This window comes from Prionailurus viverrinus, chromosome D1, assembly GCF_022837055.1.
Source record: "Prionailurus viverrinus isolate Anna chromosome D1, UM_Priviv_1.0, whole genome shotgun sequence".
NCBI lineage: Eukaryota > Metazoa > Chordata > Mammalia > Carnivora > Felidae > Prionailurus > Prionailurus viverrinus.
The window spans coordinates 103,800,705-103,823,626 of record NC_062570.1 but is presented as its reverse complement, the minus strand read 5'-3'; the positions used below and the strand labels follow the sequence as shown (position 1 = coordinate 103,823,626).

The 22,922-nt window shown below is 38.2% G+C and overlaps 1 protein-coding gene across 1 annotated transcript; it reads left to right on the top strand.

Annotated features, from left to right (window-relative positions):
• The first annotated feature begins 4,133 nt into the window (after positions 1-4,133).
• LOC125176692 (glycine N-phenylacetyltransferase-like) lies at positions 4,134-22,368 on the top strand. Its single transcript, XM_047878483.1, has 5 exons — positions 4,134-4,258; positions 15,062-15,151; positions 17,900-18,007; positions 21,201-21,327; positions 22,193-22,368. The coding sequence occupies exons 2-5, from the start codon at positions 15,074-15,076 to the stop codon at positions 22,366-22,368; spliced, it is 489 nt and encodes a 162-aa protein (XP_047734439.1). The 5' UTR covers positions 4,134-4,258; positions 15,062-15,073.
• Positions 22,369-22,922: the final 554 nt, after the last annotated feature.

Sequence of the window (22,922 nt, the reverse complement as noted above, 5' to 3'; positions counted from 1 at the left end):
GAAACTCCAGTAAATCCTGGATTCTCACAGGGTCGTCATCTGAAACAAGCTTCCAAATGCAGGGTAACCAGATGGATGGATGAAGAAGAGTCCTCCAGCTCCATCTTGGGGTTTGCTCAAATTGTGGATTGTGAGTGGATTGCCACCTGCCATAGACTGTAAAGGCTGACAGTGTGTGGAGCTTAATGTTGAGATATAACTACAACAAAAAAGTAGGACATGCATTTTAAAGTATGTATGTTGCTCATTAAATTGCACAGTAATTTGGCATAAACATTAATTTGTATACATGAAAATAGTGAGGATTATGTCAGTAGAGCAGACCAACCACTTGTGGGCCAGGGTTTCAGAAAGTGTATGCTGGGTGGGGCGCCTGGGTGGCTCAGTCAGTTAAGCATCCAACTCTTGGTTTCTGCTCAGGTCATGATCTCAGAGATTTGTGGGTTCAAGCCCTGTATCAGGTCCACACTGACAGTACGGAACCTGCTTGGGATTCTCTCTCTCCTTCTCTCTCTCTCTACCCCTACACCACTTGCTCATTCTGTCTCTTTCTCTCAAAACAAATAAATAAAAATTTTTTAAAAAAGTGTATGCTGGGAGATGGGAGAAGTTGAGGCCCCTCAAGAAGCCTCCTCCTCTTTCCTACTAGTTTTGTTTTACAAGCTGGCCAGAGGGACCTAATATTCAAAAGCACAAAATGACTGAGAGTATAGGGACTCCAGGAAGAAAATCAAAATGGATAGGTTTTGTGGGTTTGCTGTGTCTGATCATCTCTTTCTCTAATAACAGAAGCCAAATGAAACCAACAAACCAACAAAGCAACAAAATCTTCCCCAAAGAACATTGAAAGCCATAGTTAAAAGTGGCAGCTGGTGAGAAGAGAAGGAATGGGGGGAGAGGTGCAGGTGAGTCAATTAGCGAAATACAAACAGCTGGTCTGTATCTCAGTCTGCTGTAAGAGTGTGATGTACATAGCTTGCATTCCTAACACCTAGCACAAAAGGGATTTGAGATAAGTAGGAAACACTTGGAATATGGACACAGTGCACCATGAGGGAATAGACAGAAATTATTTCTGAGAAAGTAGCAGGAGGAAGGGAGAGGATGGTTTCCCAGAGGATGAGTTAGGAGAAGAGCACTGAAAGGGATAATACCAAAGAAAACGAAAATATTTTGAATTTTTGCCACTACTAGTCCTGTCTTAGTGTACTGAACACCTTTCCACCTACACACATACTTAACTGTCTTTATTAAGACAAGAAGAGAGGAAAAGAACAAATAGACATGTATTTGAGGTGTGATGGATAGTCGTAAGCAGTTATAGTAAGTTGGCAGAATTGGACTGAACTTTGTCTTTAAGTTTCAAGATAGGCTAAAACTAAATTCTTGGCCCATAAAAAGATGTACGGGTATGTGGGATAGGAGACAGAGAAGGACCTGAAATTAATGCCTAGCCTACATTTCTTCCTTTTTGAGGGTCAGTATGGCAGGGATTAACATCCAGTGTATTACATGCAGGACATCTGGCAGAATGAGCCAGAATCCAAGTGTTCTTTCTTCATGTCTGTATGATATGGTTCTCATTTGAAAATTTTTCTTTGCAGAGCAGACATGGACTTCAAAATGTCTTTGCTAATGGTCTCCCATGCAGGGTTGGTGAATAGTAACTGAAAATTTGGTCAGAATGAATGGAGTCTGAGTATTAACTAGTGCTGAACCCAGTGCTTTCTGTTCTACTGAGAGATACACATCTCCTGGAGTGCAACACAGCAGTCCTGAGAAGGGAGAATGGCTTTTACCCATCCAGTATCCACCTTCACAGTTTCTCAGGGCAGGTCACAGGACACATGGTGAAACACTTCATTCAGCAAGGCATCCCATTTTATGGACATGAGGCAGAGGAAGTTGAACAAACCCTAAGGATCGTAAAACACTCAGGTTTCTGAATTGCTTCCCAAGCCTGGCATCAGTGGAAATGTGCCCCTGATTAGGTCATCCCAACTGGTGGGCCCAAAGCATCCTAATATTTTGGAATTAAAAAATATTTATTACATACCTTGATCACATCTTCCCCTTCCTTTTGTCTACTAAGTTAATGAGACCAATTATGTGCAGGTCAGAGCTTAGAAATGATTAAGACACATCATAGGATGTCTGCACTGGGAACAGACCTCAGAAACTATCTGCTCCAATCCCCTTAGGTTTTTCCTCTGGTTCTCTAAAACTGCTATTACCCAATCCCTGAAAAGCCCCTGTGCAGCCTTCAGATATGGATTTATGGGTGACTTCCAGAGGGAAGTTTCCCATGACTCACCCACCATTAATACCTCACCTAGATCCATTTTCCCCGATGCATGTTCTCTTAGAACCGTGTAGTTCTCCTTCTATAACTTGTCCCAAATACAATTAAATACTTGTACAATTATGTGTTAAATGCTTGCTCTCTCCTCAACACTGGAAAGAAAAATTCAAGGCTGCAAAAATATATTGAAACTTTAGCTCAAAGACCTAGCCAGGAACTTATCAGTTAATACCTGCTGAACAAATGGATAATGAATGAATATATATAATAAATTAATAAATAAAAATAAATGAATTAATGAAACTTCATGGGGTAGTTGTTAAGATGAAATAAGAAAGGATATATGTTAGCTTAACATGCACAATGCCTAATGACATATATTAGAAGCTTATGAAATAATATTAGATTCCTTGGTTTCTCAAACCCTCAGAAGAAAAGTATTAACATTTTATATTCAACTTTTTAATACTTCTTGTTGCAACTTATATATTTTTCATATTATTTAAGTCTTTTGATAAGCGCAATTCAAATGACTCCATGATATTGTCACATCATATATTAATTTAGATGCTTTTGGCTTCAAGCAAGGAAAAAAAACCCACAACCCTGATTCAAAATGGCTTTAGTAATGAGAAAATTTGTTATCCCACAAAACTGAGAGTCCAAATTCAGTCCAAATCTGGTTTAAGGCTCAATGGTGTTATCAAGGAGCTGGGTTTTTTCTCTTTGTCTGATTACCATGGCTTTCATCCTAGGGTTGTTTCTTCTTATGACTGTGATTTGGCTGCCAGTAGAGGGCCTTGTTAACATGCAGCAAGAGAGACACAGACAGGGAAAATCCCATTAGACGTGTACTTTCCAGGGGAAAGTCACGCTCTCGTGGCTTAAATGAGTGGCTCTCTAATAATTATGAATATGCATTCCCAACTTATCACATTTTTTCACTTGAGTTAATGTTACACCCCTTCACATACGATGCCTGAATTTAAAAACAGTATAATTCCATTTGTCCCCACTGGTGCCATTGTTAAATATTTTATGCTGTTATTATACAGTTATTATATCTGAATTAAAAATACTGAATTGTTTTTAAGGAATTTAAGAAAAGAAAGAAATACAGGTTTTAAGTCATGGAATATTTTCAGTGCTCCCCCTTCCTAACTGTAGTTCCGAAAATGTTGTGGAAGTTCATTTCCTTCTAGCCTACAGACTTTCTCTTTTGTTTGGCAGCTCTGCCTCATTTATCTGAAAATGTTTATATTTTGACTTCATTTTGAAAGGACGTTTTGTTTGATATGGAATTTTAGGTTGAGAGTTATTTTTCTTTCATATTATGCATCTTCCAAAAATCAGCTGTTATTTGTAATTTTATTGCCCTATGTGTAATACATCTTTTTTTTCTCTGGTTGCTTTTAAGGTTGTCTCTTTATACGGGGTTTTCAGTAGTTTAATCATCATGTGTCTGGGTGTGTTTTTCTTTCTGTTTATCTTGCTTGACTTTCACTGAGCTTATTCTAAAAGGGGAGCATCCTAAATCCTTTAGTCTTTCCAAATAAAGAATTTCTTTATTTACAGTTAAGAACTCTGATTCTATACATCAACTCTGAACAATAGCAGTCTCATCTTGTTGGTGCTTGTGAAAGGGGAGGGAAGGAAAGAGTTATTTCTTACAGAGGTCCACCTACTTCCCTGTGTTTGGCCAGCTGGTTTCATGGCCCTGAGTGACAGGAACTTTACCACCAGAAAGCAGTTGAACTTTCTGGGGAAAGAGACTCAGGAGGCATACTGCCAACCTATCAACATTAGGGAGCCGCCTCTCTGAACATGAGAGGACTGCATTTCATACCCTGTTGCCAGAAGTTTGTACAGATAGTATATTTAATCTTCTAGAATAGCCTACAGCCTCTTGTCTTTTCTTTGGGATCTCTCCAGAGACTAAGATTGACAGCTTTGCAGGTAAGAAAGAGGAGAATCATTGCTCTGGGACCCCTCATCTCCTTTTGCTTCCCCACAGAAGTAGAATGAATCAAAATGCTACTGTTGGATGTAAATAAGAATTTCTCAACTTGTTTGTGTTGAGAATTATGCCAGACAAAAAAGAAGCTCTTTCATTTCAGAAACATGTATCAGGCACCTACTGTGCATAGGGCAATATCCTACTTCTGAGAGAAATTCTTGACAGGGTAAAACCAGGTTCTTGTTTTGAATTGGTAAATAACTGTGAAGAGATCTGGGAGCTTGCTCTTGGTAGAGGGATGACAGAAAATCTAACAGCCTTTAGAAGGAATCTGCCGGTTTGGATGACATATAACACAATTTATAGATGCACTATGTAAACATTATCCTATTTAACCCCCTAGTAACATTGTAAGGTAGTCAAATTTTTTGCCTTGGATAAATGATGACCAAGGAAATTAAGTGCCCTGCTTAGAGGTGCAAAGGGACAAGGTAGATTGTAGTAAGGGGACTGTAATACAGATGAGATTAATTGTAAATTTAAAACCATAAAAAATGTAATTTAAAAAAAGTCTCAGCTGTAACACTCCTATGATATTATTTGGTGTTTCCATCTATATTTTCATATTATATATGTGACATATAAACACACACATAAAAAGACTTTACATATCTGATTAGAATTTATATATTGTCATTTTCTGCCTTTTTTGTGTTTGTCTTAAGTCTTCATATAGCAGCATATATATCATAACTTCTATGTTAATGAGTCTTAGAGTAGTAAAGTAATAATAGACAATTATTTATGTAAATTGTCTGAGATTGTGTCTGGTACTTCTCCACAAGTTGGTATGGCTTTAGAAAATTTTTGATAGGGAATTTTTCTTCATTTGAGTTGTTTTCTTTGGATAAATTCCAAATATTGGAATGGTTTCATCAAAGGTTTCAAAGTGTCCTTTATAGGACTTTGTCCATTATCAGTGCTGGCAACCACTAAAATGTGCCAGTGCCCTTGAATCTCCTCAGTTTCAGTCAAATGCATTTGTTGCACATCATATGTGTTTTTAGTGTGTGTGTGTGTGTGTGTGTGTGTGTGTGTGTGTGCGCTGAAGGTTGTCACAAAAGTATTGGGCATTAATATTATATCCTCAGTAATCTGGCATCAAATTCAACTTGGTTTCGTAGTGACATGTGATCTTTTTGTGAGCTGCTTCTTTAAAAAAATTTTTTTTTAATGTTTATTTATTTTGAAAGAGAGAAAAAACATGAGCTGGAAGGGGCAGAGAGAGAGGGAGAGAGAGAATCCCAAGCAGGCTCCATGCCCTCAGCACAGACCCGATGCAGGGTTCAAGCCCACAAACTATGAGATTATGACCTGAGCCGAAATCAAGAGCCATCCACTTAACTGACTGAGCCTCCCAGGTGCCCCTTGTGAGCTGCTTCTATCTAGCGTCAGATTAATCTTCAGAAATGTTATATTTCTACTGCCTTGATAGCTTCCAAGATACGGCATGGCTGCATCTATTCTGGCCTGAGGCTTTTTTCAAAGAAGCATCTGGTACAAGCTTGCATGCCCAGAACATAGTAGGCCGTCTATAGGTACCTGCTGAATGAATAAATGAGTCTTTGCCCCTGGTAAGTGGAGAGACTAATTAGATGGTTATGTTGATATAAATACTTCATACACTCAATCATTCAACAGACATTTACTGAGTCCTTACTATGTCTCAGATGTTGTAAAAACACTATGGAAAACAGTATGCAGGTTCCTCAAAAAATCAAAAATAGAACTACCGTATATGACCCAGCAAACCCACTTCTGGGTATATATCTGAAGGTGATGAAATCACAATATCAAAGAGATATCTGTACCCACATGTTTACTGCAGCATTATAGACAATAACCAAGATGTGGAAACAGCCTAAGTGTCCAGAGATAGATGAATGGATACAGAAAATGTGGTATACAAAGACAATGGGATATTATCCAGTTATGAGAAAGAAGGAAATCTTGCCATTTGTGACAACATGGATGGACTTTGAGGGCATTATGCTAAGTGAGATAAGTCAGATAGAGAAAGACACTGTACGATCTCAGTAATGTGTAGAATCTAAAAAAAGCCAAAATGAAAGAAACAGAATAGAATAGTGGTTGCCAGGACTGGGGGTTGGAGGTAATGGGAAGATGTTGGTCAAATGGTACGGACTTCCAGTTGTAAGATAGGGGCACCTGGGTGGCTCAGTCAGTTGAGTGTCTGACTCTTGGTTTCTGCTCAGGTCATGATCTCATGGTTTGTGAGATAAATCCCTGAGTCAGGCTCTGCACTGACAGTGTGGGGCCTGCTTAGGATTCTCTCTCTCCCTCTCTGTCACATGAAGTCCCTCCCCTGCTCACATGAACTCTCTCACTCTTTCTCTCAAAACAAATAAATAAACAAAAACAAAATTAGAAAAAGATAAATAAGTTCTGGGGATCTAATGTGCAGTATGGGGACTATAACTAATATTGTATTATATACTTGAAAGTTGTTAATAAAGTGGATCTTAAATGTCCTTACAACAAAGAGAGGTAATTAGGTGATATAATGGAGGTGTTAACCAACATTATCGTGGTAATCATTTCACAAGTTATCTGTGTATCAAATAATCACATTGCACACATTAAATGTACACAATGTTAGTGTCAATTATATTTCAGTAAAGCTGAGGGGAAAAAAAGAAAAAACAAAGATACAACCACTGCCTTAGTGGTTCTGGTCAAGACTCTCCCTTCAAATCACAAAAGGAATTCTTTAAGTTAAGTGAAAGGACTGTTTCACTGGCAAAAATCCAAATAGCTGACAAGAATCTGGGGAAAAGGAGCACATATGAAAAAACCAAAACGTTATTACTCACCATGTTAAAGCTGAAGCTCAGAGAGACAGGAATCTTATTAGTTCTTGCCGACTCTGGCCTTGGTAGATTGAATGTCCTGAAGGACAGATTCCTTCATTAGGAAGTTAAACACCCTGGCCCAGATGACAGAGAAACTGAAGGTAAACCCAGGGGACAGTGAAACATTTGCCAGCCCAGCTGCAGCCTCATGTCATGAAGTTAGCAACTAAATGCCCGATGCTTCAATTCTGCCCTACAAATCTCCCCTAGGAACTCTCATGTGGCCCACTCTAGAGGGCAATATGCAAGGCAGGGAATTCCAGGAAAGGCAGTTCAGCCTAGGTCAGGCGACTGCCCTACAAAGCCACTAGAGTGAGCTTTTGATCAAGATTTAATGAATAAATCTTGAATAAATGAATGGATGAATAATAGATCAATTTGAACAGGGAGAATCCTCAGGCCACAATATCTACAAATGGATGAAAGGTCAAGCAGAGAAGGGATATTCTTTTATAGAGAGGAGTAAGCAAAGTTCATGGAGTGTTTTTCTGCAAGCAGATGATGGCTCAGGCTGAGGGTGGGTCAAAGTCCAGATTCCTATGTTAAGGGAAGAAGCTTAACTGAAGTTTAGTCAACTGTTCTGAAGGATTAGTAGGGATAAACAGTCAACCCAACCATTTATGAAGAGTAAACAGGGCAGGAGAAAATCCAATCTGGGGAAGAGGGATGTAGAAGAGGCAGGACCAATATAGCTCAGAGAATGTTTTACACTGAGTTCAGCCTATTCTTTGTAGGGGCTGTTAAGAAGGGGTTACATATTGACTCAGCCTACAGGAGGAAGAGAAGTTTAACCAACATTTGGCTTGTTTTGATTTATCAGTGGGGATTCAGAATTCAGCTAATCATTTACAGAGCAAATACTGGGAATTTGGAGGGTCAGTGTCTGGCTTTGTCATAGGTAAACAAGTGGGGCATCAATCCATGTTATTAAAGCAGATGGGACGAAGGAAGATTCCTTGCAGTTAGCCATTCCAGAAACACAAAGTAGGTGGAAGGATTTCTTCAGCTGTTGCTGTTTTCCAGTATAACAAGGACTTGGGTAAAACACCATTTTGTAAGTCCCTCAGAGATTTGTATTTATTGAAATACATTTTGATCTCAGTCTCTTGGCCTGCCTTGAGAATTACCTCTACACATCTTCTTGCTTTACACACTTGAAGGGTATTATGTGTGTGTGTTCAAGTTTTTATTTAAATTCCAGTTAGTTAAGGGGTGCCTGGGTGGCTCAGTCTGTTGAGCGTCCAACTTTGGCTCAAGTCGTGATCTTGCAGTTGACGAGTTCGAGCCCTACCTTGGGCTCTGTGCTGACAGCTCACAGCCTGGAGCCTGCTTCTGATTCTGTGTCTCCCTCTCTCTCTGCCTCTCCCTGCTCATGCTCTGTATCTCTTTGTCTCAAAAATAAAGATAAACATTAAAAACAATATTTTAATTCCAGTTAGTTAACATACACTGTAATATTAGTTTCAGTTGTACAATATAGGGATTCAACAGTTCCATACGACAGCCAGTGCTCATAACAATAATGCATTCCTTAATCCCCAACACCTATTTCACCCATCATCCCCCACCCCCACACCTCCCTTCTGGTAACCATCAGTTTGTTCTCTACAGTTAAGAGTCTGTTTCTTGATTTTTCTTTCACTCCCTCTTTTTCCCCCTTTGTTCATTTGTTTTGTTTCTTAAATTTCACGAGTGAAATCATATGGCATTTGTGTTTCTTTGATTGACTTATTTCACTTAGCATAATACTCTCTAGTTCCATCTACATTGTTGCAAATGACAAGATTTCATTCTTTTTTATGGCTGATTAATGTTCCATTACATATATGTGTGTGTGTGTGTGTGTGTGTGTGTGTACAAACACACACACATATATATATACACACATATACATATATATATATATATATATATATATACATATATATATATACACACCACATCTTCTTTATCCATTCAACAGTCAATGGACATTTGGGCTGTTTCCATAATTTGGCTATGTTGTTATAAACATCGGGATACATATATCACTTTGAATTATTATTTTTGTTTTCTTTGGTAAATATCTAGTAGTGCAATTAATGGATTATAGGGTAGTTCTATTTTTAACTTTTTGAGTAACCTCCATACTGCTTTCCAAAGTGGCTGCACCAGTTTGCATTCCTACCAACAGTGCAAGAGGGTTCCCCTTTGTCCACAGCCTCACCAGAACCTGTTGTTTCTTGTGTTGTTTAGTTTAGTCATTCTGACAGTTGTGAGGTGAAATCTCATTATAGTTTTGATTTTCATTTCCCTGATAATTAGTGATAGTTGAGCATCTTTTCATGTATCTGTTGGCCATCTGTATGTCTTCTTTGGAAGAATGTCTATTCATATCTTCTGCCCATTTTTTTAATAGGATTTTTCATTGTCTGGATTTTGAGTTTTATAAGTTCTTTATATATTTTGAATATTAACCCTTTATCAGATATGTAATTTGCAAATATCTTCTCCCAGGGTGCTTGGGTGGCTCAGTTAGTTAAGTGTCCAACTTCAGCTCAGGTCACAACCTCACAGCATGTGGGTTCGAGTCTTGTGTCGAGCTCCAACAGCTCAGAGCCTGGAGCCTGCTTCTGATTCTGTCTCCCTGTATCTGCCCCTCCCCCACTCATGCTCTGTCTCTCTCTTTCTCTCTCAAAAATAAATATGAAATATCTTTTTCTATTCCATAAACTGCCTTTTAGTTTTGTTGATTGTTTCCTTCACCGTGCAAAAGCTTTTTATGTTGGTGAAATCCCAATAGTTTATTTTTGCTTTTGTTTCCCTTGGCTAAGGAGACCTATCTAGAAAGAAATTGCTATGGCTGATATCAAAGATGTTACTGCCTGTATTCTCCTCTAGGATTTTTATGGGTTCAAAAGGTCTTTTTAAGTCTTTCATCCACTTTGAATTTATTTTTGTGTGTAGTGTAAGAAAGTGGTCCAGTTTCATTCTTCTGCATGTTGCTGTCCAGTTTTCCCAACACAAATTTGTTGAAGAGACTGTCTTTTTCCCACTGGATATTCTTTCCTGCTTTGTTGAAGATGAACCGACTATACAGTTGTGGATTTGTTTCTGTGTTTTCTATTCTGGTTATTGATCTATGTGTCTATTTTTATTTCAGGACCATACTGTCATCATCACTACAGCTTTGTAATATAACCTGAAGTCCAGAATTGTGATGCCTCCAGCTTTACGTTGGCTATTCAGGGTCTTTTGTAGTTCTGTACAAATTTTAGAATTGTTTGTTCTAGATCTGTGAAAAATGCTGGTGGTATTTTGGTAGAGATTGCATTAAGTATGCAGATTACCTTGGGTACTATAAACATTTTAACAATATTTGTTCTTCCTATCCATGAATCTGGAATGTTTTTCCATTTCTTTGTGTCATCTTCAATTTCTTTCATTAGTGTTTTATTGTTTTCAGAGTACAGGTCTTTCACCTCTTTGGTTATGTATATTCCTAGATATCTTATTGTTTTTGGTGCAATTGTAAATGGGATTGATTCCTTAATTTCTCTTTCTACTGCTTAATTATTGGTGTACAGAAGTGCAACAGACTTCCGTACATTGATTTTGTATCCTGCAACTTTACTAACTTCATGTATTAGTTCCAGCAGTTTTTTGGTGGAATCTTTTGGCTTTTCTACATAGAATATCATGTCATCTGCAAAGATGAACAAAGTTTTACTTCTTTCTTGCTGATTTGGATGCCTTTAATTTCTTTTTGTCATTTGATTTCTGTAGCTAGGACTTCCAGTACTATGTTAAATAACAATGGTGAGAGTGGACATCCCTGTCTTGTTCCTGACTGTAGAATAATGCTCTCAGATTTTCCCCACTGATGATGACATTAGCTGTGGGTTTTCCATGTATGGCCTTTATTATGTTGAGGTAATGCTCCCTCTAAATCTACTTGAGAGTTTTTATCATGAATGGATGCTGTACTTTGTCAAATGTTCTTTCTGTATCCATGGAGAGGATGATATGGTTCTTATCCTTTCTTTTATTAATGTGTTGTATCATGTTGATTGATTTGTGAATGTTGAACCACCCCTGCAGCCCAGGAATAAATCCCACTTGATCATGGTGAATGATTTTTTAAAAATGTGTTGTGGATTTGGTGTGCTAGTATTTTATTGAGAATTTCTGCTTCCATGTTTATCTGAGATACTGGCCTGTAGTTCTCTTATTTACTGCAGTCTTTATCTGGTTTTGGTATCATAGTAATGCCGGCCTCATAGAATGAATTTGGAAGTCTTTCTTCCTTTTCTTTTTTTTTGGAATAGTTTGAGAAAAATAGATATTAACTCTTCTTTAAGGGGTGCCTGGGTGGCTCAGTCAGTTGAGTATCCAACTTCAGCTCAGGTAATGAGCCCATGGTTCATGAGTTTGAGCCCCACATCAGGCTCTATGCTGACAGCTCAAAGCCTGGAGCCTGCTTCAGATTCTGTCTCCCTCTCTCTCTGCCCCTCCCTCACTCACATTCTGTCTTTCTTCCAAAATAAATAAACATTAACAAATATTTTTAAATAAACATTTGGTAGGGTCACCTGGGTGGCTCAGTTGGTTAAGCATCTTACTCTTGATTTTGGTTCATGTCTTGATGTCATGATTCTGAGATCAAGCCCTCCATGGGGCTCCCCACTGGGTGTGGAGCCTGCTTGGGATTCTCTCTCTCCCTCTCCCTCTGCACCACTCATGATTAAATAAATAAATAAATAAATAAATAAATAAATAAATAAATGGTAGAATTTACCTGTGAAGCCATCTGGCCCTGGACTTTTTGTGTTGGGAGTTTACAGATTGGATTGTTTACTGATTCAATTTCTTATTAGTTTGTTCAAGTTTTCTGTTTCCTTCTGTTTCAGTTTTGGTAACTTATATGCTTGTAGAAATTTATCAATTTCTTCCAGGTTGTCAAATTTGTTGGCATATCATTTTTCATAATATTCTCTTATGATTTTTTTGTATTTCTGTGCTTTTGGTTGTTATTTATTCTCTCCCATTTGTGGTTTTATATTATTCGGACCCTTTCTCTTCTCTTTTTGATAAGTCTGGCTAGAGGTCTATCAATTTTATTGATGTTTAAAAGGAACCTGCTCCACTTCATTTATATGTTCTATTTTTTTTTTAGTTTCTGTATCATTTATTTATGCTCTAATCTATATTATTTTCCTCCTTCTTCTGAATTAGGCTTCGTTTTTTTTTTCTAGCTCCCTAGGTGTAATGTCAGGTTGTTTATTTAACATTTTTGTTGCTTCCTGCGGTAAGCCTGTATATACTTTCCTCTTAGGACTGCTTTTGCTGCATCCCAATGGTGTTGGACCATCGTGTTTCATTTATATTATTTCCATGTATTTTTAAATTTCTTCTTTGATTTCCCAATACCATTCTTTGTTTAGTAGCATGTTGTTTAGTCTCTCTTCTTCCATCTCCTCCTCTTCCTCCTCCTCTTCTCCTTCTTCTTTGACTCCTATAATACCAATGTTATTAATTTGATGGAGTTGTTGAATTCCCTAAGTCTACTCTCATGTTCCATAATTCTTTTCTCTGTTGTTCAGTTTCATTATTTTTTATTATTTTGTCTTCTATATCACAAATTCATTCCTCTGCTTCTTCCAGCCTGCTGTTCATTGCATTAAGCCTGCTTCCAATCTCATTTATTGCATTCTTCACCTCTAATTGATTCTTTTTAACTCTTTTATCTCTGAGGGAGGAGTCTCCCTGATGTCTTCTATTGCTTTCTCAAGCCCAGTGAGTATCTTTACAATTGTTGCCTTAAATTCTCCATCACCATATTACTTATATCTGCTTCACTGAGATCCCTGGCTGTAGCCATATCTTATTCTTTCATTTGGAATAAATTCCTCCATCTTGGCATTTTGTCTAAGTCTCTCTGAGTTCTTCTGGTGTGTTAGAAAAACCAGCAATTTCTCCTGATTCTGAAAGTAATGGCCTTATGAAGAAGAGATCATGTAGTGCCCAGGGCCTGGCAGTTCAGGGTATGACTCTGGTGTGTGCTGAGTGTGCTCTGCTGCCATGTCGTGGCTGCTTTATTCTTATGACCAGTCATCTGCAGGTGCTCTCCTTGCCTGCAGTGAGCAGTGTTTGATCTCTTGCTGAAATGTGGTGAGTTTTAACTAGGTGTGCTCTGGTCCACTTGTGAAATGAGACCCCACACCAACTCTACCAAAACTGAGACCCTGCAGGACTCTCTGGTTGGGAGACGTGGTGTGGGAGGGGGTTTGTGCTGGTCTTTTGTGGGAGAGAACTGTCACCCTGGGATGAGGCAAGCTTGACTGAGAAAGGCAGACCCGTGAGAGCATAGGAGGGAGGAGCTTGGTGTTAGGCAGGTTAGGCAGCTATTGTCTGTGCTGAGCTGCTTTCTGTAGGTAGGTCTGTGTTTATGCATGGGGGACAGAAATGGTGTCTGCCAAGCCTGCTGATCTTTAAAACTCCAAGTTTTAAGTGCTGCTGGTTGCAAGAATTCACAAAAATCAGCCCCTCTCATTTTGCAAGCCAATGGCTTTGGGGAAATGTTCTCCTTGTACATTCCCCTGTGTGTTCCTCCCTCTCTTGCCTTTGTCCATGACCAAGGCTCCCTCTCTTCTGCTGCACCCACTATTCATTTTCCCCCAAACCATGTCTCTGCACTTCCTACCTTCCTTGATGTGGCCTCTTCTCTCCCCTAGTTGTGGAGTTTGTTCTGCTAGTCTTCGGGTAGATTTCTGGGGTATTTAGGATGATTGAATACTTATTTAGTTGTGTTTGTGGGATGAAAGAAGCCTAGAGTCCTCCTACTCTGCCATCATCTTCCTCTCTCTGACCCCTGAAGGATATTGTTGAGAACTTACCCTATAAAACTGTTGCCTATTATAGCAATGATTTCTAAATGTGGCTGCATAAGAAAATCATCTGGAGAAGTGCTGGAGGGAATGAAGAGAAATTGGAACTCATACACTGTTAAGGGAATATAAAATAGTTCAGCCACTTTGGAAAGATGTCGGAAGCATTTGATAAAGTTAAACACACGCTTACTATATGACCATGCAAGTGCACTTCCACATGTTTACTCAAGAGAAATAAAAGCATTTGTTCAAACACACTGGTCTAAGTAGCTTACCTGTACTGATTTATATAATTGTCACAACCACTTTATGGGACAGGCACTATGGTCACTGCCGTTTTATAGATGAGAAAATGAAGACACGGACAAGTAACTTGCCTAACATCATACAGCTTCTAAATGGCAACCTCAGGTGTGTCATGGATGGAAACTTAATCTCAAAGATGCTCATGCATGTTTAGATAATATATATGGTACTCTTAGTGCATCCTTAACTATTGGTATTCTGGGTGATATGAAAATTAAAATAAAGATATCATAAAGAGGGATGCCTGGGTGGCTCAGTCGGTTAAACGTCTGACTTTGGCTCAGGTCATGATCTCGTAGTTTGTGAGTTCGAGCCCTGCGTCGGGCTCTGTGCTGACAGCTCGGAGCCTGGAGCCTGCTTCAGATTCTGTGTCTCCTTCTGTCTCTGCCCTTCCCCCATTGCACTGTCTCTGTCTACCAAAAATAGATAAATGTAAAAAAATTAAAAAACTATATCATAAAGATTTTTTAAAGTTTAGAAAATATTTAAAAATAATTTCAGAAAGAAGGATCTGTGCTTTCTGTCAGTCTTATTCTTCCTAGGAGTCAATGAAGAATTCAGTGAATGGGACACTAATAAAACAGCAGGAATGAAGTCCTGGCCATTAGCTAGAACAGCCTTTTGTGTCTGTTTTGTGTCTTTGTATGTCTGCTATCACTTCTCATTCCTTGATATTTCCTCATCCTCTCTTTAGGGTAAGGCCAAGATGTACCACTTACAAGGCCCCCAAGTGCTGCAGATGCTAAAGAAATCCTTGAGGAAGAGCCTCCCTGAGTCCTTAAAGGTGAGAGTAAAACACATGGGGAGAAAAAAAAAGGACTAGCAATGACCTATGAAAGAGGTAGGAGGGAGAATCAGTATTCTTTGAACACCTACTCTGTGCCAGGCACTCACTCATCTTGCATCTCATTTAGTTTACATCACTTCACTGCAAGGCAAGTCTTTCATACCCATGTAACCAAAGAGGAAATGCAAGCTCAGCTGTAGGACTTGACCAAGGTCATGCCACTAGTGAGTGGCAATCCTGTGATTTGAATCCACTATGATCTTTGCTGTGTGATAAACCAAAAACATCCCTTTGTCCCATTCCATGTGCCATTATATAACATTGGAAGATTTCCCAGAATTGCACAATTGGCTGAACACATTAATGTTTGATTTATTCTTTCTAAATAATCAAGTGCCTGAAAAAGTTAACCAGTATGATTCTCCTTTGAAATTAAGAGGCCAAATTCTATTTTGTCAAACCCCAAATGATTACGTTTAATTTGGGATGAGACAGAAATTTCATTTTAGAAATAGATCAGTGATCATGTACATAAAGAGGTAGGGTCTTTTTTTAGGGGGGGCAATAACATGTTGCAAAGGGACTAGAATATTACTGGGGATAAAGGTGCCATTGCACTATGATAAAGGTATCAATTCACCAAGAAGACATGAAAAATGCTGAAATGTATACACCTAACAACAGAGGTTCAAAGAACACGGGACAAAAACTGATAGAACTGAAAGAATAAATAGGTAAACCCATAGGTGTAATTAAAGATTTTGACATTAGGGGCGTCTGGGTGGCTCAGTCGGTTGGGCGTCCGACTTCGGTTCAGGTCATGATCTCGCGGTCTGTGAGTTCGAGCCCCGCATCGGGTTCTGTGCTGACAGCTCAGAGCCTGGAGCCTGTTTCAGATTCTGTGTCTCCCTCTCTCTGACCTTCCCCCATTCATGCTCTGTCTCTCTCTGTTTCAAAAATGAATAAACGTTAAAAAAAATTTAAGAAAAAAAACAAAAAAACAAAACAAAACAAAAGATTTTGACATTAAAGATTCTATGAGTAATTTATAGAATAGGCAGAAAGTCTATAACCTATATACAAGATCTGGAAAGTACTATGAACCAATTTAATTGATATTTACAGAGTACATCCCTCAACAATAGAAGAATACACATTCTTTTCAAGTGCACATGGAACATGTACAAAGATAGATCATATTTTTAAGACCTTTGAAAGAATTGAAATAATACCATGTATGTCCTCTCATATTAAGTTTAATATGGTATTAAATATGCCAGGAGTAGGGAAGTACAGGGTGAGGTGTGGTCCTTTGTCATGGAACTTATCATTTCATTGGTCCTTGGTCTTTAGCATCTTTCCATACAATCTGCTGAAGCATCATGTTTCCAACTGCACTTAGCTCCCAAGGTCCACACTGGTATGCATTGCTGTATTTCCTTCCCTCACAACCACAGGGACCCTTCCAGTTTGGAGGATTTCTCTTTCTCAGACTCTACAATGTCCTTCTTGATAGCACTGGTGTTCGAATAAATGCTTGTGGAAAAGATTAAAAAACAGATTGCTGTATATGTGATATTCACACTTTGGTCAGCAAAACTCAGGTTCTTAGCACTGTTCTGTCTTTACTTATTAAATAGGTCAGAACTCAACCTTTCTGGAAAGCAATTTGGAGATATGTGTAAGAACAAAAAAGTCTTTAAACAGCAATTGACCTTTGACCTAGAAATCGCCCTTCTAATATTTCTAATAATAGACATATTTGCAAAGATTTATACAAAAAATTCCTTGAAGAATAAACCGTTAAACTAAAAAATTCAAAAAAGCTGAAATGACTAGCAATAGGAGATAGGAAAATTGAATTGCAGTTCTTTCATATGATGGATATTATGCAGTCATTAAAAATGGTTATGTAGATTTGTGTTTATTGATATGAAATATACCCATAGTATAGTGTGTGTGTGTGGGGGGGTACATGTTAAACTAATATATATTAGGTAATTTCATTGTTTAAAAATTGTATGTGTATGGGACTCCTGGATGGCTCAGTCAGTTGAGCATCCAACTTTGGCTCAGGTCATGATCTTGCCGTCTGTGGGTTTGAGCCCCACAGCAGGCTCTGTGCTGACAGCTCGGAGCCTAGAGCCTGCTTCAAATTCTGTGTCTCTGTCTCTCTCTACTCCTCTCCTGTTTGCACTCTGTCTCTCTTGCTCTCAAAAATTAACATTAAAAATTTTATGTGTATTTGTAAATGAATGAAATAAAATGGAAAGCTATAACACTAAGTTCTACAATGTGATAGTGGATGATTTTTTTTAATTTTAGGAGAGTGTGAGTCGGGGAGAGGGGCAGAGAGAGGGAGAGAGAGAGAGAGAGAGAGAGAGAGAAAATTAAGCTGACCATGGAGCCTGCTGCTGGTATTGATCTCACAACCCTGGGATCATGATTAAGCCCAAATCAAGAGTCAGATGTTCAAATGACTTGAGCCAACCAGACACCCCTGATTTTTAATTAATCAATTTATTTACCTGGATATTTAACTATATTCATATAATATTCTCATGGTTTGACTTCCAACCCTATTTCTATTTGGAGTAATGAAGTGGAATCTGAAGGTGGTTTCAACCATATGCCTTATAAATTATCACCCTGATTTTGCAGAAATAATCCTTGTCCTGATCAAACAAGGCACTTCACCAGCCCTTCTTAATAAGCTGACCCTCTGAGTTTTTTGGGTTGCTACAGGTTTATACAACTGTCTTCCACATGAACCAGGGAAACCCGTTCAAGTTAAAGGCCGTGGTGGACAAATGGCCTGATTTTACAACAGTGGTTATCCGCCCTCAGGAGCAGGTAAGGTGCCAGATGTGGAATGAATATGCTTTTGTGTTCATATTTGCTACTTGCCTACCATGCACCTGGCAATGTGGTAGACACGGGGGATATAGAAACGAATTGCATAATGGTGAAAAAGTCCTTGTTCTCAAGAAACTCACGGCTTGGAGGAAAAGACAGATAAGCAAATAAATTACAACATGGGGTGAAAATTGTACAAAAACATACAACATACAAGATACACACAGCAGCACTATCCAAGAGATGATTAAACCACCGACGTCAGGGTGTACAAGGAGAGGATCAGAGCAACTTCCTAGTAGACGTTTCACCAAAACTGGATTTTGAAGATCAATAGGTGTTTGACAGGCTGACAAGACTAGAGGGGCATTCTAAGCAGAAAAATGACACCTAAAAATATGTAAAGGTAAATATGAAGAGTTTTAAGGAAATGTAAACAACAAATTGCAATGCCTGTATTTGGGAATACATTTTCAGTGCCAACTTATCACTCACACTAAGTGGTTAATACATTTCAAATACAAATCTGTTATAAGCATATTGGAAAATATAAAGTAAAAATTTATGCATGCAAAATATGTAACCATATAATGTCATTTTAACATAAATATTTTCAAATAAAATTTAAATGTATAGTGCTGTTTAAAAATACTGAACTAAACAGAATACAAAAATGAATACATTTACATTAATTATTGAAATAATAAATGAAATTATTAGTGCATTTCTGTGCAACACCTTCTACCTTATTCTACCCCCTTGTTGGGTGGTTGTTTTCTGATCCCTTCCTTCATCTTCAAATAACCTAATCTTTCATTTGTTAAATTTCAGAGGATCTCTTTGAACAAATTTTGTGTTCAAATTTCATTTTTTTGAGGAATGTAAATTATTTTTTTAAATAATATTGCATGTGGTTTACATTTTAAAGACATCATGTGTACAATAAGAGGTTAACATCCAAAATATATGAAGAACTTCTACAACTCAACACTAAAAAAAACAAATAACTCAATTAAAAAATTAGCAGAGGATCTGAATAGACATTTATTCAAAGAAGACATATAGATGGCCAATCGACACATGGAAAGATGCTCAATATTACTAATCATCAGGGAAATGCAAATTAGAACCACAATGAGATGTCACTTTATACTTGTCAGAATGGTTAAAATAAAAAGCACAAGAAGCAAGTGTTGGAGAGGATGTGGAGCAAAAGGAACCTTCATACACTGTTGGTGGGAATGTATATTAGTGTGGAGGTTCTTCAAAAAATTAAAAATAAAATTAGCATATGATCCAATAATTCTACTATTGGGTATTTACCCAAAGAAAATGAAAACATAAATTTAAAAAGATATATGCATCCCTATGTTTATTGTGGGATTATTTACAATATCCAAGATATGGAAGCAACTCAAGTGTCCATCAATAGATGAATAGATAAAGATGTTATATATATATATATATGTAATGGAATACTATTCAGCCATCAAAAAGAATGAAATCTTCCACTCTAACCTCTTTTTTTTTTCCTTCCCCTCCCCCATGGGTTCCTGTTAAGTTTCTCAGGATCCACATAAGAGTGAAACCATATGGTATCTGTCTTTCTCTGTATGGCTTATTTCACTTAGCATCACACTCTCCAGTTCCATCCACCTTGCTACAAAAGGCCATATTTCATTTTTTCTCATTGCCACGGAACAAACTGAGGGTTGATGGGGGGTGGGAGGGAGGGGAGGGTGGGTGATGGGTATTGAGGAGGGCACCTTTTGGGATGAGCACTGGGTGTTGTATGGAAACCAATTTGTCAATAAATTTCATATATATATATATATATTAAAAAAAAAGAATGAAATCTTGTCATTTACAACAACATGGATGGGCTTAGAGGGTATAATGATAAATGAAATGAGTCAGAGAAAGACAAATACCATATTATTTCACTCACATGTGTTATTTAAGAAACAAAACAAATGAACAAACAAAGAAAAAAGGGACAAAAAGCAGACTCTTAAATACAGAGGACAACAAATGGTATCCAGAGGGAGGTGGGGGAGAGGATAGGTGAAAGAGGTGAAGGGGATTAAGAGTACACTTATCATGGGGTGCCTGGGTGGCGCAGTCGGTTAAGCGTCCGACTTCAGCCAGGTCACGATCTCGCGGTCCGGGAGTTCGAGCCCCGCATCGGGCTCTGGGCTGATGGCTCAGAGCCTGGAGCCTGTTTCCGATTCTGTGTCTCCCTCTCTCTCTGCCCCTCCCCCGTTCATGCTCTGTCTCTCTCTGTCCCAAAAATAAATAAACGTTGAAAAAAAAATTAAAAAAAAAAAAAGAGTACACTTATCATGATGAGCACTGGGAAATGTATATAATTGTTGAATCAATATATTGCATACCTGAAACTAATGTAATGTTGTATATTAATTATACTTTGAATTTAAAAAAATTTTAATGAAAAAATAAAGACACCATGTGTCTTTATTTTGTGTAGCTATATCATATATAAGTGAAAATTGTAATACAAGGTTACCTGTGTCAATTTCAACATTGTTACATTTATAATCCAATTTTTCTGAGATTCTTTTATTTATTTATTTTTTTGAGACTCCTTTAAATAGAGTAAGATTTACTCTTGCAACAGAACCTTGGCTTTGACAATAATACTTTCTTTCTCCTGAGGATTACAGAATTATAGAAGAATGCTTTCTAAACAGTGCACATTTGATTGATTTGAAATTGTAAAGCAACATATAAATATCTAGTTCAGTATATTTTTCTTAATCATAGGTTGAGTGATTGATTAAATCCTTGACTTGTTTACATGATATAAATGATTCAGGAATAATGACTATATCAAGAAAAACATCACTATAAGTTTATAATTTTTTTTACACTTATTTATTTTTGAGAGACAGAGAGACAGAGCACAAGTGGGGGAAGGGCAGAGAGAAAAGGAGACACAGAGTCCGAAGCAGGCTCCAGGCTCTGAGTTGTCGGCACAGAGCCTGAGGTGGGGCTTGAACTCACGAACCATGAGATCATGACCTGAGCCAAAGTCAGATGCTTAACCGACTGAGCCACTCAGGCACCCCCATAAGTTTATAAAATAGCACAGTATAATGAACTAAAGCCAAGTGTTCCAATCACTGGGTATAGATCCATTTGATTTATTCCACATTACCTAACCAAACAGGAAATGACAGATGATTTTGATCACTACACCAACACCTACCAAATCTATTATAAGAATCCCACAAACTGCCAAGAATTCCTTGGTGCATCAGATGTCATCAATTGGAAGCAACATTTGCAGATCCAAAGTAAGTAAGGGATCTAGGAGGTATGCTGGCTTCTGTGACTGTTCATGTTTACATCTGCAGGGTCACTTTTCATCCTGAGCACATTCCCTTACTGCCTTTACTTTCTCTTCCAAACCCCAGACACTCAGCTTGATGTTTATTCCTTGCATCAGCTGCTACCACCTCTTTAGTGGAGTAGAATTCAAACACTGCAAACTATGGAGTTGATACAAGGAACTGTGAGCAATGGAATTTATTGTTAGCTGAGCATTCATAATATATTTTGCTGACATATTCAGGATCCCTTACCATGATTAGGTGTGAGAGTGGAACTCCCCATCTGGCCATCCATTACTAGAAGAAGAATGACAGTTCCTTGTGCCACAGAGGACCTTCAGATCACACGGATAACTACCATGGTTATGAGTGTGCCTTATAGAGTCAGATTCTCTAGAATGGCATTCTTGCTCTGCCTGTTACTTGCCTTGTAATTTGAGCAAGTGATGTAACTTATCTGTTACTCAGTTTCCTTACATGTATAAAGTGAGGATAGTACAACAGAAATACCCAAAACATAGGGTCAATGGAAGAATTAAATGTGGTATTAGACCAATACCTTGGCATGAAGTATGTGCACACTCAAGGTTGGCTACTGCTTTTAAATACCATTGTTCCATTGATTTCACAATGATAAAGTCAGGATCTCTACTACTATCTGTCTTACATAAGAGGAAGTTGCTCAAGGAGTGACTTGGCTATGGTCACATGGTAAATGGCAACACCAGAAGCAACACTGTCTGACTTTAAACTCTGCATACTTCCACCAGGAAGCTTCTTCAGTGTCTACAGGGGAAATTACTTCTCACCTTACCTTACCCCTTTCTAGGTTCACAGTCCAGCCTGAACGAGGTGATACAAAATATTGCAGCTGCTAAATTGGTCAAGGTCAAGCAAGATCAAGCCATTATGTATATGATGGCTGAGACAGCAAGTAAACTGATCCCTTCCCTGCTGGAGGCAAAGAACTTACCTCCTAAATCTGGCAGACCCAAGGCCATGTGAGTTTGAAAAAAGATGCTCTGCATTACTCTCATCTTTCTGTATGGAAGTGGCCTCCCAACTTCTCTATGTTCACTCTGGCCTCCCTACAATCCATTTCCAGGGTGATCCTTTTGGTATGTGACAAGGACTATGTCAATTCATCCGCTTAAAAGCCATCAGTGTTTCTCGGTTCACATACCTATTATGGACCTTCCGGGTCCTGTAAGACCTGTAATCCACCACCTCTTGGATTCCACCTTGTTTCTCTTGCTCACTCCCACCAGTTGCTCTGGACTTCTTTCTGAGACTTGTTCTCATACACTCACCCATGCCTTTGGACCATTGCATTTACTTAAAATGTCCTTTCCTCTCATCTTTACATATCTGCTTCTTTCTTGCCATTCACTCTCTCAAAAGTCATTTCTTTAGAGAGTTCTCTGCAGAACAACCTAAAACTAAGGGAACCTAAAACCCTTTCCCGTAATGCTTCATCACAAAACCCAAGTTTTATTTTCCTCGGTGCACTTACCATTATCCAAAATCAGCTTCTTTGTATTTTATTGACCTGTTTGCTA